This window comes from Myotis myotis, unplaced genomic scaffold, assembly GCF_014108235.1.
Source record: "Myotis myotis isolate mMyoMyo1 unplaced genomic scaffold, mMyoMyo1.p scaffold_m19_p_13, whole genome shotgun sequence".
Taxonomy (NCBI): domain Eukaryota; kingdom Metazoa; phylum Chordata; class Mammalia; order Chiroptera; family Vespertilionidae; genus Myotis; species Myotis myotis.
Window position 1 is genome coordinate 48,031,189 of NW_023416317.1, and position 16,456 is coordinate 48,047,644.

The 16,456-nt window shown below is 44.2% G+C and overlaps 1 protein-coding gene across 2 annotated transcripts in view; it reads left to right on the top strand.

Annotated features, from left to right (window-relative positions):
* Positions 1-16,456, top strand: part of STAC (SH3 and cysteine rich domain) — a 100,743-nt gene that overhangs the window by 25,790 nt on the left and 58,497 nt on the right. The window contains exon 2 of one of the 2 annotated variants that reach the window (XM_036332962.1): positions 11,041-11,317. In XM_036332962.1, coding sequence (XP_036188855.1) covers positions 11,041-11,317 — 277 coding nt within the window. The remainder of the gene's footprint in view (positions 1-11,040; positions 11,318-16,456) is intronic. The other variant, XM_036332963.1, reaches the window with a different exon arrangement.

Below are 16,456 nucleotides of genomic sequence, written 5' to 3' on the forward strand. Positions count from 1 at the left end.
CATTTAGGCATATATCATAGCTGTTGATCATAAGAATCTCATTGTCACGTATTGAAAGTTTAGTCCAGCTTGGCTGGCCTGGCTCAGTGGTTGAGGGTCAACCTATGAACCAGGATATCATGGTTCGATTCCCAGTCAGGGACATGTCCGGGTTGTAGGCTTGATCCCCTGTGTGGGGAGTGCAAGAGGCAGCCGATCAATGATTCTCTCTCATCATTGATGTTTCTATCTCTCTCTCCCTCTCCCTTCTTCTCTGAAATCAATAAAAAGTTTAGTCCATCTGAAGCAAAATGTTAGTCTGACAATTGTTTTTTGTTGGTTTGTTTGTTTGGGGTTTCTTTTTTTTTTTTTTGCTGCTGTTCCCCTCATTCCCACCATCAAACCTCCTCCTTGCTTCGATCCACAAACACCCCAGCTCGGGCCAACCCTTGGGTTGAGAACCTGCAATGGGAAAGTGAGCAGTGGTCTGTGCTTACACTCTGCCTCCACCTTGCTTTTCCTCTCCACCAATCACACACGTCCCCCACTTCTGAATGAATAGGTAATTTGACAAACAAGAGCTCTAGGACTCAATCACGTCCCACCTTGGATAGGTGATGAGTAGAGCAGAAGCTTCCCAGTGCCCCCAGGGCTCACGTGACTGTGCTGAGAAGTGTGTGAGCCTGTGAAACACCTCAGCCCTCATGGAGCCTGCATTCTAGCTTGGGAGGCAGATAATCAACAAACAAGCAAATGAGTACAGATATAAAATACAAAGTCAGGAATAAATATCATATGCCTTCTGATATGACATACCGAGGTCAAAGCATCACTTTTGTGATATTTCTACCAAAAACATGTAACCTGAATCTAATTATGAAGAAACATCAGATGAACCCAGATTGGGGGACATGGTACAAGACAATTGTTCTGTACTCTTTAAAATAAAAAAATGTCACAAAAGAGGAAAAATAGCTGAGACACTAAATGAGACTTAAAAATACATGAAAATTAAAAGCAATGCATATTGTATATTAGAAGCAGACCTTTTAATGCTGCGAAGAATATTTTTTCAAAATATGTGTAATTTTCAAAATTTGAATGAGTTGCATATTAGATAGTAGTGTTGCAACACTAATTTGTTATATTGTATTTACATAACAAAATACTTTTGTTTTGGGGAGATACCCAGTGAAGTATTTAGAAATAAAGGGTCATAATGACTGCTACTTATGCCCAAATAGTTCAGCAATGATAACAATAGCAATGACAAGAACAATTGCAATAATACCTATATTTTAGAGAGAACAATAAAAAGCAAATTTTGAAAAATGTTAATAATTGGTAAATCTAGGTGAAAGGTATTATCAGCATTCCTGGAAATATTCTTGTCAATTTTCTGTGGGTTAAAAAGTTTTCAAAATAAAAAGTTTTTTTAAAAAAAATAGTAATTAGTGCTCTGAAGATGGTAGGGGAGATGGAGCATTGAGGTTAGGGCAAGTCCCTTGTGAAATGACCTTAGAGTAGAGGCTGATGGAAGTGAGAAGTTAGTAAACTTTGAAAAGAAAAGAGCATTTCAGGAAGACAGAACAACAGAAGCCAAGGCTCTGACACAGCAGTGTTTCTGCCGTGTTTGTGAAACAGCAAGGAGACTAGAGGGGCGGAAACAGAGTAAGTGATGTAGGGTGGTGGTAAGAACGGTCAGATCATGTAGGGCCTTATAGGCCATTGACAGGATGTTAGAGGTTATTCTAAGTGTAAAGAAAAACTATTGTAAGGTGTTTAGCAGAGCTGCAAACAGTCTGCTTCCATCTTAGATAATCACTTTTGTCTACTTTGCATGGAGTAGTCAACTCTGGGTTCACACAGAAGAGAAGGTCTCAAATCACCAGCAAGGAAGTTTAAGCAGGATGCCAAAAAGAGTTAAGTACTTAAGGAGAATCAGCATTTTCCCACATAGATTGCATCCAGCATCTTCTAGGCAGAAAAAGGTACTGAAAGCCTTTGAAAATCATTGAAAATCTGGGGACTGGTCTTAGTGTATCTGTGTGCCTGGGGTCAAGGAGGGGTGACTAGACATAATGATGGGCAGGTGGGTGCCCCCATCCATCAGGAAGGGTCTTATATCCCACAGAAGGAACCTGGTATTAACCTAGAAGTGAGAGGGCCATCAAAGCACTTAAACAAGTTGAATTACATGTTTCAAAGTTGGCTCATCCTTCAAGGTTTGAAAGAATGTCCAGCCCCCATTTATCGTTCCTTTTTCTGACAAAGTAGAGCAGACAGCAATCACAACACTCTACTCATCGCTTGATAATACAAACATAGGGTCTCATGTCACCCTCAGATAGTTTTAAGCATGGCTACTTGTCCCCAGATTAGATCTTCAACTTCCTATAAATAGAGACTGTTGAAAGTCTTTTGTATTCCCTCCTTGTGCTGAATTGCCAGAGCTGGAGGGAACCTAGCAGCCACTGAACTCATCCTCTCCATTAACTGATGGAACCCAAGTCAAGGAGCTTCAGGGACCTGCTCAAACCACACAATGCATTGGTGGCAGAGCTGTTGCTTTACTGATATATTCATTTGTTACAGAAGAGCAAAGAAATACCAAGCACGCTTCCTAGAGAAAGGGAGGAACCCATTTATTAACACTAGTGACTAGTGGACTCTGGGAATAATTTCCATATCAGGGTGAAGTTAACATACAAAGGCTTCGCTTTTTATAATCTTTTGGGGTCTTTGTCTTGCAGATATGGTTCCGCCCCCTTGTGGGTTTACAGGAAGGCCCCCAGGTGTTGGGGGTTCCCAGGTCATATCAGATGATCTGTCCTGGGGCCAGTGATAACCTTCCCTGCCCCCCCCCCAACCCTCAGGGCAGTGCATTGTTCAGTTTTTGTGGCCTGACACGCCTTGCAAGACCAGTTTCCTCCTCACATTGACCACTGGTTTTTGCAGCTGTGACAGAGCCAGGTAGATGCAAGAAGATGATTTCCGATTTGACATCTCTATCCAAACTAAATCAAATCAGGAGCTGGAATATACTGTGCTTGCCTCAAAGGAAATGAGGCTATTGGTGGGTAAAAATGTTGGCAAGAAAGTTAGTCCTCATCACAGGCATTACATGTTTAAAGACCCCAATATTCACTCCCTCCCTGCAGAGCCCTGGGTGAAATATTTAGGGTGAGTGTGGGAAGAGCCCTAACAAACCACAGCCTAACTAGGAATAGAAGAAGCGAATCTGCGTGGCTGATGGAGTGTGAAGGGAGCTGGGTTTCAGAGGCAATTCGCACGGACTGTTCAGCTTGCTGCAGCATGACAAATAACCTATTTCCTTGTCATCAATTGATTTAATAATAACTTTTCAGGAAAACAAAAAAAAGAGTGAGCATTTCGACCAAAGGCACAGCCCTATTTAAAAGAAAACATCTAAAATGTGAACAGGAAAGGCACGTTCCTCTTAAAATCAAAGATGTAGGTCACATATGAGCATCCAGGATGAGACATTTGGACATTTGCTTATGGAATGTTCTCTGATGACCTCATTTCAATTCTGAAGCAAAAGCCAGTGTATTGTTGGTATGATCTTCAATAGCAAAGGAAATGTTCATAGAAGCGACTTCATGGTTAAATGTCAACAGACAGGAAACTGAACTGACATGGGGACTATGTCTCCTGGTTTATGCCTGTGTGGGCAGAGACTTGTTTGCTCTCAAACCTCTCCCTTCCCCACAGAGTGCAGACCTCAGATCTGACTGTAATGATCAAGCGCATGCTGGTTAATTAACTTTATGGGCCACTGCAGAACCGACTGGTAAATCAATAGGCATGCCACTACAGTCACCTTCAGGCTGTGAGTCTGTGTTCCATTGCTCTAATGACGCCTGATTTCTGCTCTCCCCCAATTAATTGCCATTGAAGTGCCTCTCAACATGGCAACCACATGGATTATTGCTGAAATTCCAGCTGGCTCTAAAGCACACGAAGCAGAGGAATTGTACCAAAAAGAGGTCAGGGTGGAAAACCTTCTCCTGAAAGTCTGTTTGGGCTTAAGGGGCTTTGGTGTTAGAGAGACCTGTATGTGGATCTTCATTCTGCAACTTACTAGCCATTTGACTCTGTAAAATGAGGTGATAACCTGAAATGGGCCCTCTGTGCCACCCTCCCATCCTTCTACTGGGCATGGCTCTAGGCTGTGCTCTCTACTCTCTGAAGTACCTCTCCCAACTTCCAACATCTCCTCCTCCGTCTACTTCCCCTTTCTGCTCACTCAGGAGATAGACTTGTACCGGGGTTCTTGTTCAAGCATGAAGAAGGGTTCAGGAAATCCGGAGAAGGCTGTGTGTAGATTAAATAGGAGTCCAGAGATGAAATATAATTTTGAAAGGCATTTGGGGGTCAGAGGAGCCTAGTTTAAAGGAAACTGTTGTGCCCAGATTTCAAGGTTCCCAAAAAGCCCATCAGGGAGCCAGCGAGTCCGATGCAAAAGCAAAGAGTCCTTCATTTCAAACCTAGGTTTGGCTCCCCTGCCTCCCCTTACTGGCACAGCAGCAAGTGGCAGAGAGAGAAAACTCTGTGTGGAGAGAGGTTTTATAGGGGGTTGGGGTAAGGGGAGGAGAAAGGACTGTGGGCCCCGCCGATTGGCCAGGCGCGAGTCGGTGTCTCATTACACAGGATGTGGTCATAGTGATGGCGTGCACTTCCCTTGACTATCATTGGCCAGTCCAGAGAAATCCCGGGTGTGGCCAGCAGCGGCCTGGCCTCCGGGAAGAAGCCTTGCTGAGCACATGGCCAAGGTAAGATGGAGGGCATAGCCCTTACCCTGGGGCAAGGTGGAGGGCGTAGTCCTTGCCCTTTCAAAACTAAGATCTCCTCATCTCAGGACCCCATGCTTTTTATTAACATAGTTTGTCCTGAGGTGAGACAGACATATACACTTCAAAGGGTCAGGGTTTCTATAGAGTCCATTGTCAGATTTGGGGGAATTAGCCTATGGCTGTTCAGGTGTTTGGCCAGTAGGAGGCAATAACATGTAGATTAAGATGCCCTGAGCTGTCTGGTAGCAAACAATCAATTTAATGTATCCTATTCAGGTTTGGGGAAATGCCATCAGCCATTCCCAGATTCAGCCCTGCTGTCATGCTGGAATTGGCTTCTGGCAGACTTGTTTCCATTTTCATTGATAAAAACAGAGACAATCAAAAGAGAAGATCCACCCAGCTCCAACTGTCTCCTTATGCATCTCTCTCCTGATGGACAAACTGCCTCATTCCAATTGAAAGTCAACCTTTCCTCCCAGGCGCTACACTTCATCACCTCTCATCTACTCAAGGTCATCACTTCTCTCCTGAGTTCTTAAAAACAGGCTAAAATAATCTTCCCATGTTTAAACAGTGCAAAACAGAAAATCTCTCCATGACTGCCTCTTTGTACTCATGCCCTTTATAGCAAAACTGCCCATGCTTTCCCCCCACACACTTCCCCTCCAACCATTCTTTCTTAAAATCGGGCCAGTTAGGTTTTCATCCCACCACTTCACCGAATATGTTAAGTTCCTGTTTAGGGTACTTATCAAGATCTCCCAAAGACATTCCTTTTGCCAAATGCGACGGCCAACCCCTCCACCTCCAATGACTTGAGATCTAAGCTCCATTGGAAGCTGCCGGTCATTCTCTCTTTCTTGAATCATTTTCTTCTCATAGATTCTAAAACATCCCTCTCTTTTGTCCTCCTTCCTCACTAGCCCCTTCTCAGATTTCTCCGTTTGTCGTTAATCTTCTTGACATCTAACTGTTTGTTCTTAATCTTCTTGACGTCCAGGGCTCTGTCCTCAGATCACTTCTCTTCAGTGTCCGCACTCACTCTGCAGTGATGTCATCTAGTCTCATGTCTTCAAATGCCATCTATTTGCTCGCGACTCACAAGTGTGTTACTGCAGCTTGGACCTGTCCTCTGAATCCTAGAATCGTGTATTTAACTGCCTACTTGGCAGCAACACTTGGATTCGAAGCAAACATCTCAAACTTACCCAAAACTCTGATCCCCACCCCACTCCCTACACCACTGGCTTCTTCTCCAGTGTCCCCTCTTTCAAGAAGTGGCCCCCATTTATCTAGTTGCTCAAGCCCAAATTCTTGAAATCATTATTGACTCCTCTTTTCCTCATCCTTTCATCCAGTCCCTCAATAAATCCAATTGGTTCTACCTTCAAATTGTGCCCCAAATTCAACCACATCTTACTATATTAGGCCAAGCCAAAATTACTTCTTACCAGGATAACTGCAAGAGTCTGGTCTCCCTACTTCCACCATGCCCTCCTATAGTCTATTTTCCACACAGTAGCCAGAGTAACCCTTTTGAAATAAGGATCAGGCCCTGTCACTTTCCTACTCAAAGCCATCACCCTTAGGATAAATTCCAAAGCCATTGGCATGACCTGCAAATTCCAGCATGAAGCCCGCCCTTGACCTCTCTGTGCTTTCTCTCCCTCATTACTCTGTTCCAGACACACTGCCCTCTTAGAGTTCCTCAAGCACCCCACCTTGCTCTCTTGTAGGGGCTTTTGCCCTGGGTTTTCCCACTACCCAGAATGCTCTTCTCCGAAGTAGCTCATACCTTCACTTCCTTCATGTCTCTGCTCCAATGTCACCTGTCCCAAAAGCCCTGCTTGTTACTTTCTAAAGCCTGGCTCCGGCTGTTACCCCTACCCATATTATTATATATCTTCGATTATTTATTTTCTATTTCTACCCACTAGACATTAAAACCTTAAGGAGAAGGAATTTGTTTATTTTACTGCTATATCCCCAAAGCCAAGGACTATGTCTAACTCATAGTAGTAGCCCATTCATTAAATGAACTATTTTAATAAAGGAATGAATGATTCTCTAGTCATAGGTTTCCTGGGGTGATTGCAGGGAGTAAGGTATTTAGAGCAATTTCTAGCACATGGTAAAGGTCTCCAGACTATCTGTTCCTTTTACCATTATTGTTATAAACAGAATAGATGGGAGGTGGCAGTGGTGTATGGAAGCTAATCATTTTGTGACATCTGCTATTATCAGAGTTTGCTTCTATTTCTGCGTTTTGTATCTTCCCATCTGGCCTCTGCTCTTGTAGGGGTAATTGAAGAAAGCATGTGCCTTTGAGCTCGCTGCTCAGACTTTGTTTAACTTGGAGGCATTTCTCTTAAGCTGTCCACTTGAATAAGAAATGTCACATTGGCTTCCAAGGCCAATTCTCCCGCTTTTGAAGCAGGCAGGCTCTGAAGGTCTGACAATTTCCAGCTACATCTCTCAGAGCAAGGATAACGCTACAGGTTTCTTGGCATCGTACTAAACTTCGGGGAACAAAGAGCAGCAGGTGATGGATGGGTTTGAAGGGAGAAAAGCAGCACGTGAGCATAGAAGGGAGGCCAGACTGCACACTTGCAGGTGTCACCCATCGCCTTCCCTGTATTGGCAGCAGAAACCAGACAGTGATGCCTGATGCTTCACTTTGATCAACAAGGAGTGCCCCTTTATTCTTTTTAAGAAATCTGAAATATATAAAATAAAGGAGATTTTCTTTCCCACTCTGCATCCCTTCCCACCCTCCCTGACCACCAGTACTTCCATCCCCCTGGGAGAGAGGGGTAGCTCTCTCCATCCCTACATCTATCTCTGTCAACTCACCAGCATGGGGGTTAGAGGAAGGCAGATTTAATTTTGAACCTTGGTGTTTACTCACCTACGCTGTGTGACCTTGGACAAGTTTTTTCATATGCATAAAATTTTTTATTGATTTCAGAGAGGAAGGGAGAAAGAGATAGAAACATCATTGATAAGAGAGAATCATTGATAGGCTGCCTTCTGCATGCCCCACACTGGGAATCGAGCCCACAACCAGGCATATGCCCTAAGTGGGAATTGAACCAGTCATGGGTCCTGATTCATAGGTCGACATTCAACCACTGAGCCACACCAGCCTGGTTTGGACAAGTTTTTTAACCTCTCTCGGCCTCCATTTCTCCAGGGGGAACATAACAAATTCTTCATTGAATGGTTGGGAAGATGAAGAGGGATCACCTGGTGGAACACATAGGCTGGCTCCACACTCCCAGCTCCCTCCTCCCCTGTTCTGCCCCATCACCCTCCTTCCACTTGTATCATGTAGAAATCTCAGCTCTCCCAAAGACAAATATGATATGATTTCACTTATGTGTGGAATCTAAAGAGCAAAATAAACAAACAAACAAAATAGAAACAGACTCATAAATATAGAGAACAGACTGATGGTTGCCAGCGGGGAGAGGGATGGGGGCTGGGTGAAAAGGTGAAGTGATTGACAGCTTAGCAGTTAGAAAATAGTCTCGGGGAAGTGAAGTACAGCATAGTATGGTACCAGGTGTAGACTGGAAATATCGGGGAAAATACTTTGTAAAGTATATGACTGTCTGACCACTATGCTGTATGCCTGAAACTAATACAAAGTAATACAGAATGTAAACTGTAATTGAAAAATAAAATTAAAATAAGCATTAAAAAAAAGAATTTTCAGCTCTTCCATATGTTTGTTGTCTTCTGCTACCTTCATAATTGTGCCCTGATATAATCAGAGAAGGTGTTATTGTTCTATTTTTGTTATAAGGGTAGCCAATTTATTGAACCATCTGAACAGCTTAGGGCGGGGGGGACAGAAAATGACTTTATTTTGCGATGTGATAGCATTGGCTTTGACAAACCTCCCTCCCCCTCGTTTGCACAGCCCATGACAAAATCTCAGCAGATTCCTTAACTTCCTGGTCACTTTATTAAAATCTGTTCAAAGTAAACTCCAATGGTACCTCCTATTTGTCTCCCTTTCTCCACACTAGGCCAGCATCTAGCTCTAGCCAGAAGCACTTGAAGTGTAGAAAGTCTGTTCTGCTCCTTTGCTGCCCCAGATCCTCACCCCAGTGTGGCTCGGTCTCAGAGTGATTGTCTCATACCTCCCTCTCACTTACCTTTGCTGGAGATGGAGGGTCCGCTGCCAGACAAGTGCGGTGTCCCAGGGGCACATGACTCCATTCCCCTATATCTATCAGGAGTTGCTAGGTGAGGATATAGCAACAAACTCCAAAATAACTCAGGAGCACGTCCTTCTTCCTGCTTCTTCAACAGCCCCAATTCCTCTGGTGGGTTTGGACTGTAGGGCAGAGGTAATAAGACAAAAGAAAAGTCTTGTCTGGCCCACTGTTTCTGCCTTTCTATGAATGATGTTGCTGCTTCTCTGGCTAGCCCTTTCTGGCTGGAGATGCCCAGTGGGGCTTCTCTAGAGGACCCTGCAGGGCCTCCCCTCTGAACTTCAAGGGCAAAGTTGGTCTCACATGGCCACAGTCAACTTCAAATGAGCAACAAGGTACATTCCCACCACATACTAGGAAAGCGAGGAGAACAGCGTGGTGTCGTGTACACACAATAGACACCCAACTTAATGGTTTAAAAGACTAGCCCTCTCTGTAGTTGATGGTTCTGTGGGTTGACCATTTGAGCGGGACTCTGCTGGACAGTTCTTCTGGTCTCATTTAGACTTCTTTAGTCCTTGCAGGGAAGCAGGTGGCTCTGCCCCTGGGGTCTCACTTGCATGACGGAAGTGACTGGACCATGTGTCTCATATCGTCCTTCAGGCTGAATTGGGTTTGTTCATATGGCAGTTTGGCACAGTTCCAAGAGAGATGGCAGAAGCATACAAGGCACCTCGAGGTCTGGGCCTAGAACTGGTTTAAAGTCGCTTCTGCCACTTTCCATTGATCAAATTCCCCAAACCAACAAGATTCAAGAAGTGGGGAAACATGCTCCCCCTTTGCTGGGAGGAGCTATACAGTCACATTGCAAAGGGGAATGGGTAAGGGAAAGGGAGAGAATTGTGGTGTTTTTGAAGTCAACTGCCCGGCACTAAAGTCATCACATCTTTCTGATCTTCTTAGAGAGAAGTTGGGGGTTTGATGCAGAGCCAGATCAATCACCTTATGTGAACTATCCTAAAGGCAAAGTGACCTGTTGCATATAGGCCAGGTAGCCACTAAGTGGTTCATTTCTTTTATCTGGGCAGAGGGAAAGCTGCATGTGATAAAAATGCATAGTAAATACCAGAGACTTTTAAAAGGCCGCTGTGGCTGGGCTGGACAGAGCAAGGTGGACCGTGGTGCACACTGTCCTTGGGATCCAGAATGTGCCGGTCACTGGAGCCCATGACAATGAGCTTTTCTTTATATTTAAGAAGAAATGAAACTTTGTAAAGAATTTTAAACACATGCTCACATCTCTGTTTCCAAAAGATCCTTCTAGCTCCGATGTGAGGACTGGATTGGAGGTTCGGACTGGACCAACCCCAGACTTTTGGAAGTCAGAACTTTTCCAAGCTTTTTTATGAGTCCCAGAGGCAAAGAAGAAATAGTCTAGTTTGCCAAATGGTCAAAAATGAGCAGAAGGGCAAGGGAAAGAGCAGAGAATGTAAAATAGATAATTCCACAGTGTGTCCTACACACACACACACACACACACACACACACACACACGTTACTTATCCATATGCTCCAGACCCAAGCAGGCCTGAGAGTTACTGGCTTGTGTTCTCTGGATGGTTAAGCCAGATTGATTCTGGGTTTGGCAGTGGCCTCGCCTGCTTTGCTGTGTAAAGAGACAAACAGAAGCTAAGTGACCCTGAGAAAGGCCAGCAGAGGCCCCGGCATTACAGACCCAGCCTTTGAGCCCAAGAGTTTGTACTGTAATTCAAATTCTAAAGGCAAGTGGTATCAAAATCCAATGTCATGGGATATTTTGACAGCACGTTGGAGGGACCTCAAGGAGGCAGGGAGGAGGAGCAGTGGCAGAAGCTAAGGCAACAAGGAACCTCCTTCTGCAGTCTGGCTGCCGAGTTCCCTCTGGCACTGACATCAGCCCGCCCACACAGAGACCTCTATGAGCCTCCAGGGGCTGAGGGTGTCGGTGGGAACAGTGCAGTGCATGGAGCAGCCGCCTCACCCCAGCATGAGTCTGCACGATCGATCATAAGAGCGTCTGTTCTGTCATTGCATTGCAGCTCCAGAAACTAAAACGATCACTTTCTTTCAAGACCAAGAGTCTACGGAGCAAAAGTGCTGACAACTTCTTCCAGCGAACCAACAGCGACGTGAAGCTGCAAGGGGACATGCTGGCTGAGGTCAGCCCCAGCTCCAGCCCTCTTCCCGCCCCAGGAAGCCTGACATCCACGCCCACCAGGGCTGGCCTGCACCCAGGCAGCAGCAAGGCCCATGCCTTTCAGGAGCACATCTTCAAGAAGCCCACTTTCTGTGACGTCTGCAACCACATGATCGTGGGTAAGTCTTTCCCCTGCCACTTCCTCCAGGTATGTCAACATAAAATTGTGGGGAAACCCTGGGGGTTTGATGTGGAAAAGATGTACAGCTGTGTTTTAAAATACGGCATTGGAAAAGTCAAGAGGCCCATTTTATGTGGCTTTAGAGGAAAGGGTTGGGAACAAGGGGTAAAGTTAAAAGGTAAATTTCAGTGAGAATCTAACCTTTTTCTAAAGATATTTTTAATGATTTCAGAGGGGAAGGGAGAGGGAGAGAGAGACAGAAACATCAATGAGGAGAGAGAATCATTGATGAGAGCTGCCTCCCACAACCTGCGCATATGCACCGACAGGAAAGCGAACTGTGACCTCCTGGTTCATAGGTTGACGCTCAACCACTGAGCCACACTGGCTGAGCGAGACTCTAACCTTTTAACTGATGCACTTGACCTGTCATTGAATGGCTTGCCTTGTAAGTAGCATATGATTTAACTTCTGTCAGGCATAGATCATCTCAAAGGTCTTTTTTTACTTAAATATCGGATATTCTTTCAAATGAAACATGGCATGTTTGTTGCTTCCCAAAGAAGCCAATAGTTGTCATCATTGAACTCGAACTTGTGGTTTCCAATATGGTCAGGAAGGCAGGATTCTGCAACTCCCTTCACCCTTGACCAAGACCCAATTAAGGAGTATAATATTCAGAATGAGAGCAATGTCAGCCCCTCTTGTGACTGTACACAAAGGGCTTTCCTCGTTGAAAACCATTATCTACTCACATTCTCATTTTCTCATCACTATTATTCACGTGCTTCCTTCAAACAGGCCACATTCAGGATCAGTGCTGTGTCAGTCAAGGATTTCCACAGTAATGCTGGTTAAAAAATACTCTTGCAATTAATGTAGCTTACTTTTACTCTCAGTCAGACATCTTCAGATCATTTGGGGTTTAGCTGATCCAGACTCAGCTCAGTTTCTTTGTCTTCTCTCTTTCCCTTATTTCTCATTCTTTCCTTGGACCAGTGGGGTAACCATATCATGTTCTTCTCACGGCAAGGACAAGTGGAAGAATACAAAGCTCTTCTTAAGGCTTTGGACTGGAGGTGACATGTCCCTTCTACTGGCATTCCTCCCGGAGAATGGGGGCCAAGTTCATGTCAAGGGATAGAGAAGTGCACTCACTCTGCCTTGATATCAGGGACTTTAAAGCCACCTGCCAAAGGGCACAGGTAGAGGGACATGTGAAGAATGGTGTCAATCATTCAACCTACCACAGTGCTGAGGAAGGCCTCTGGATTATTAAACCATTTTGTTTGGTAGATTCTGCTAATTCTTAGATCCATACCACCCAGCCATTTCACTTTTCCACCTGGAAGTGAGGCCTGGCGTCTGACTGTGAGCATGGCGGGGAAGTGTCTCACCATGTTCCAAGCTCAGAATACTTAGGCAATTTGGCCTCCAACTTAGTTTTTGTGTCTGCCTCCTTAGCTTCTGTGTCTGACGCATCACTTTCAATTTCCACACAAATTTCCACCAGGCCTTTTCAAGGCAGTGCTATTCATCACCCGTAAGTAGGTGATGATGAGTCTCTATTTTAAATCTCATTGTGACCAGTGTGAAAAGACAAACAGAGCACGTGTTTTCAAAATGAGTAAGGGAAATGAATTCACCTCTGAGGAATGCCACCATCATTACCCTAAAGAGGATTCTAGGTACACAGCAACAATTCTGAGACTTTATTTTGAGAAAAAAAATCACACACAAAAAGACTCTGTGCTGCGGAGAATTGCACTATGCTTTTCTCTTATCAGAATTAAATGTACATTGCAGCTGCCTTTTTTCCTTAAGAAAGAAAGAGAAAAAAATACAGTCCGCAAGGCATGCTGTTCTTTTCAAAGATGAGAAAGTAAACCAAATAGTAGGCTCCTTCTAGGAAAGAAGAAAAGGGATTATAGAGGCAGGAGGGAACAGGGAGAGAGAAAAGGCAAGAGGAAGGAGGTGAGGAGAGGAAGAGAAGTGAGGCGAAGGAGAGGCTGCTGAGTGTTTTAACTTCTTGAAACCATGCCTGCCTTTGTCATCTGTGATAACAGAGCAGGGTTGCTCTGCCTCTTTTCTTTTTGCTCAAATCTAGTCTCCGTTCTCTACATATGTCACTGGAAGGTTTGCTTTTTCAAGCCACAGGTCATCTTTATATTCTAAATTCGAGGGAAAGACCACCTGCTGTTACGCTCTTAGAATGACATTTCAGAAAATATATTAAAGCAAATACTTTTTCCTTTCAAGGAGAACCAAGGGTTATATAATGATGGCCAAGAACAATCAAACCTCATCTTAGCAGTTTCCAGCTGATGGATATTTGTTTAAAAATAAAAGGAATCTGGCATTCTCGCTGTCTAGGATTTCTAAGTTGGAATGGACACGCAGAGTTGGGTTTACAAAGCCTCACATCGGGCTTCGCCTGCCTGCCTGTGCCTGAGAGCTGGCAAGGCTACATATTTGCCACAAGAACGTGACCAATAAAAGTACACCTGGACCCCAGCCTCAGTCCCCGCCTATGGGATTATAATTTCCTTAGCTCCTGCACTCTGTAACTCATTCCCTATTTTCAGCTTTGCCCTTGCCCTTGGACTTGACACCTGAGGCTGTTCCTCCCCAACTGATCTGGCTCCCATGCCACTTGGGTTAAGCAGCCTCTAGGAGATTGCTACTCTTTCTGACCTTCCTTAGATTATGCCTTTCCGGAAATTCTTGTCTCCTATACAAGCCAAAGGTGACCAACCCAAGCTTTCTTGGAGACGCCAGAGAAATAGACAGTCAGGTGTGTCTGTCTACCCCAATGCTGGATGTCCCAGTCTTTGAGTCAACAGGATTCAATACTCAGTCTTAGACTAGGAGAATCCTCTTGTACTTGGTTAGATAAATATACTCCCTCCACCAAGCACATCCTCTCTTGCCATCCTTAGCCCTTGGCAAGGGGAGTTGAGGGCGGGGTCCCATCTTTATTGTGCATCAACTTAACGTATTCCATCTATGACACTCTGTCTTTACATTGAATTAACTATCTACAAAGACTCATTTCAAGAGAGTTTTGGATTTCCGTGTGGTAATCTGAATCTTTTTGAAGTTTCAAGACTTGAATAAGTCCACATGCACTACTCTATAAATTAGGGAAGTTTTTCCAAGGAACTCCATTCTTCCATTTACAAATAGATTAAAAAAATGTTTTTAAATTAACTAAATGTTTTTAGTTGGCATTCAATTACAAGACACAGCATATTAAATGAATTCATGTTTTCTATACAAATATTTTGCAAAATGGCTGGATTTCATTGCCTAAAACTTCAAGTTTCCTTATACATTCAATGCAGAGTCTATGAATCATTCACTGTCAATCTGTTCGGTAGCAACCATGGGGGAGGGGGAGTAATAATAATGTCTTTGTCTTCGGTAAAAGTCCCTAAAGCAGGGCCTGAGATAGAGGTTCTTGTCAACATGGTTGTGGAGAGTGCCCTCAGGAGGAGTCAGAGAAGCAGGAGGGTCAAGGGAAGGAGTGAGGATGTGGTCTCAGCTGGAATTGGCTTCAGATTGGTCCCACCCATGGGGAGCTCTGGAACACAGATCCTATCACCTGGTGATACCACCTTGAGACAAAGGGCTGGCCTTTGTATATTTCTGTTACTCAGTCATTGACCATGGCTGCCCCCAAGAGGCAGTGGGGATATGACATCCCAGGCAAGGAGGACCCATTTGGCTGAGAACAATTCTCTGAAAAAAGGGCACCCTTGAGCCATTAGCAGCCATCATTCACAGCATCAGCATGATAAATAAGATGTGGACAAGGTACCAATAGCATCACAACCTCTGAAAACATATTAATTCTACAAGATGCAATATAAAAGCATCCTCCTCTAGGAATGAATTTAAAATGCAGATGGAGACTTGGCATTATTGTACTATAACACTATGTTACAATCGTCTATATATATAAAAGGCTAATATGCAAAGCATCCCCTCAGGAGTTCCACCAGGAGACTGGGAATTCAATCGCTCACTATGATGTGCACTGACCATCAGGGGGCAGTGTGGAACGAAGAAAGGCCCCAGCCAGCAGCTGGAAGGCCCCGATCAGCCCTGAATTTCGTGCACCGGGCCTCTAGTTATAAATAATATAACATTAGGAAATATTACATCATGCTGAGTCCAAGATGTAATATTTCTGCTCTGTTCTGCTCTGCTCTTCTTTGACCATTAGTTTAGTTGTTTCCTGACCTATTCTGACCTCATCCAATTGCTCAGAAAAAGCCAGATCAACCAAACTTGACTGAACACACACACACACACACACACACACACACACATCTCAAAAGACAAAGCTGGGTTCACTATCAATTAAGTTGTCTCTTGGCAGGAAAGGCCAAACAGAAATCAAGGGGAATATTAAAAAGCAAATGTCACCCGGCTGGTGTGGTTCAGTGGTTGAGCGTCAACCTATGAACCAGGAGGTCGAAGTTCAATTCCAGGTCATGGCACATGCCCCGGTTTGGGGCTCCATCCCCAGTATGGGCATGCAGGAGGCAACCAATCGATATGTTTCTCTCACATCAATGTTTCTCTCTGTCTTTCCCTCTCTCTTCCACTCTCTCTAAAAGTCAATGGAAAAATATCCTCCTGTGAGGATTAAAAATGAAATAGGCACTGTAGATTTGGGGAGAGAAGATTTTGCATGGTAAAATATATGTTTAGAAAACGCTGTACACTATACTCCCCTTGGCTATTCATAGCACACTAGCATTTCAAAGTCCTCCTGTCCTGAAAACTACCAAGTGTTCTCAGTGGTGGAGCAAGTGGGTTATAACTGAAGAGTTCTTTCTCCTAACATCTACTCTTCCCTAATTCATCTTGACTGCTACTGAACACTATTTGGCATGTATCTCTGCACTGTGACCAATGCAGAGAGCCTTTCTGATGCCTACAAAAGCAAATTCATTAAAGAGTTATTAAGACTTCAGTTCAGGCCCAATGTTCTCAAGAAACGTTGTACCCAGCACCGTTCAGCTAAAGGGACACAAAATGCTTTTTAAGCTAGCATCTTCTATTAGTTTCCTGAAATTGTATGTCTGCTGCCAAGTACTGTTTATTTTAAGAAACCTCTCACTGAAAA